Source organism: Arachis ipaensis, chromosome B02, assembly GCF_000816755.2.
Source record: "Arachis ipaensis cultivar K30076 chromosome B02, Araip1.1, whole genome shotgun sequence".
NCBI classification, from domain to species: domain Eukaryota; kingdom Viridiplantae; phylum Streptophyta; class Magnoliopsida; order Fabales; family Fabaceae; genus Arachis; species Arachis ipaensis.
The window spans coordinates 108498832-108500332 of NC_029786.2; the positions used below are offsets into that span (position 1 = coordinate 108498832).

The 1501-nt window shown below is 30.5% G+C and overlaps 1 protein-coding gene across 1 annotated transcript; it reads left to right on the forward strand.

The window, feature by feature from the left end:
- LOC107626481 (auxin-responsive protein SAUR72-like) lies at positions 169 to 943 on the forward strand. The gene has a single exon (XM_016329368.2). The coding sequence runs from the start codon at positions 409 to 411 to the stop codon at positions 736 to 738; it is 330 nt and encodes a 109-aa protein (XP_016184854.1). The 5' UTR covers positions 169 to 408; the 3' UTR covers positions 739 to 943.

A 1501-nucleotide genomic window follows, 5' to 3' on the forward strand; every position in this document is an offset into this window, starting at 1 on the left:
TATTCATATGTGTAATTATTATTTTGTGAAATATAATATTATTAGTTCACACATTAATAGATGGTGGAAACTTAGGTGCAGTCGACTTCACATATCATCTAACGGTTCTTAGCTATTAACTTCACATACATGAAGTTGACTGCACCTGAATTTCCACTTTAATAAATACCAAAAAAAAAAAATTACAATGGCTACAATCACATCCACGTCGGTGACCACGGTGGCAAACAAAATTCCCAAATAAGTTGAAGAAAAAACCCTAGAAAAATTGGAAGCCAGAAAAATTAGATACTGTTTTGAGATATTCCAACTATAAATACAGAAACTTTTTTTCACGTAGAGATCACAATTGAGAAGTTTTTTCAAAGTATTAATTTTTTCACAAACTTTTTTATTATTAGCAGAAAGATGATTAGGGCTTTTGTTGGGAGCATAATAAGAAAGGGTCTCTCAGTATTGTTTGTAGCAATAAAGGGAAGTGGTAGTTCAGAAGAACATTTGATGTATTTCAATGATGAAGTTGATGATGAAACTGTGGAAGGGTATTTCACTGTTCTTGCCACAAAGGGCAAAGAAACAAGAAGGTTCAGTGTTGAGTTAGATTGCTTGACTGATCCTGCATTCTTGGGACTTCTTGATCAAGCTGAAGAAGAGTATGGCTTCAGACAGAAAGGAGCTATTTCTGTTCCTTGTAGGCCTCAAGAACTTCAGAAGATTCTAGATGATATGAAAGCATAGACTTCAATCAAGAAGCTAAGCTTCATATATGTGCATCTTGTTAATTAATTAAGATAATCAACTACTAATTAATACTACTACTATAGTTTAACAGTTGGCTAAGGATTATACCAATTACCAACAAGTATTACTTGCTCACTTTAATCTTTAGTCAATTGGTTGTTAAGTTTCTCTTGAAATCAATAAAACTATACTTGTGTATGCATGTGTTATTGCCTCAATAATTTTCTTTCAATATTTTCCAATTTTATTTGTTTGTTCTGTGAATTAGAAGGTAGGCTAGTAATAATCATACTTTTTTTTTTGTTTTCAATTGAACCTTTAATTTGGCATCTCATCATTTTCATGTTTATTTTAGAAATTTGATTAATTTGTCCTAACTAGATCGATGAAGGTCCTATATGTTGATGAATCCTAAGTTCATAGTATCCCTGCATTAGTAGTAGCGTTTCATAAGCAGCTTTAATTTTTATATTTATTTTTTATTTATAAAAATATTGTTGGTCATATAGGCCTGTTTTAATTTGTAATAGAAGAGTGTTAGGAGACAAGCAAGTTTTGTAATTTATAGTCATTAATTAGTCATCATTAATATTTTTAATGGTGTGAAATTACATTTAATGGTATAAGATTACTTATTTTTCTTTTACTAGTTAAATGCGGGCCAAATTTTAATGTAAGTGTTTGCCCCTATGAACTTTCTCTTTGTGTGATAATAAGAAAGCTCATGAATCATTGGTTGTCACACTCTCTATTATGAAGA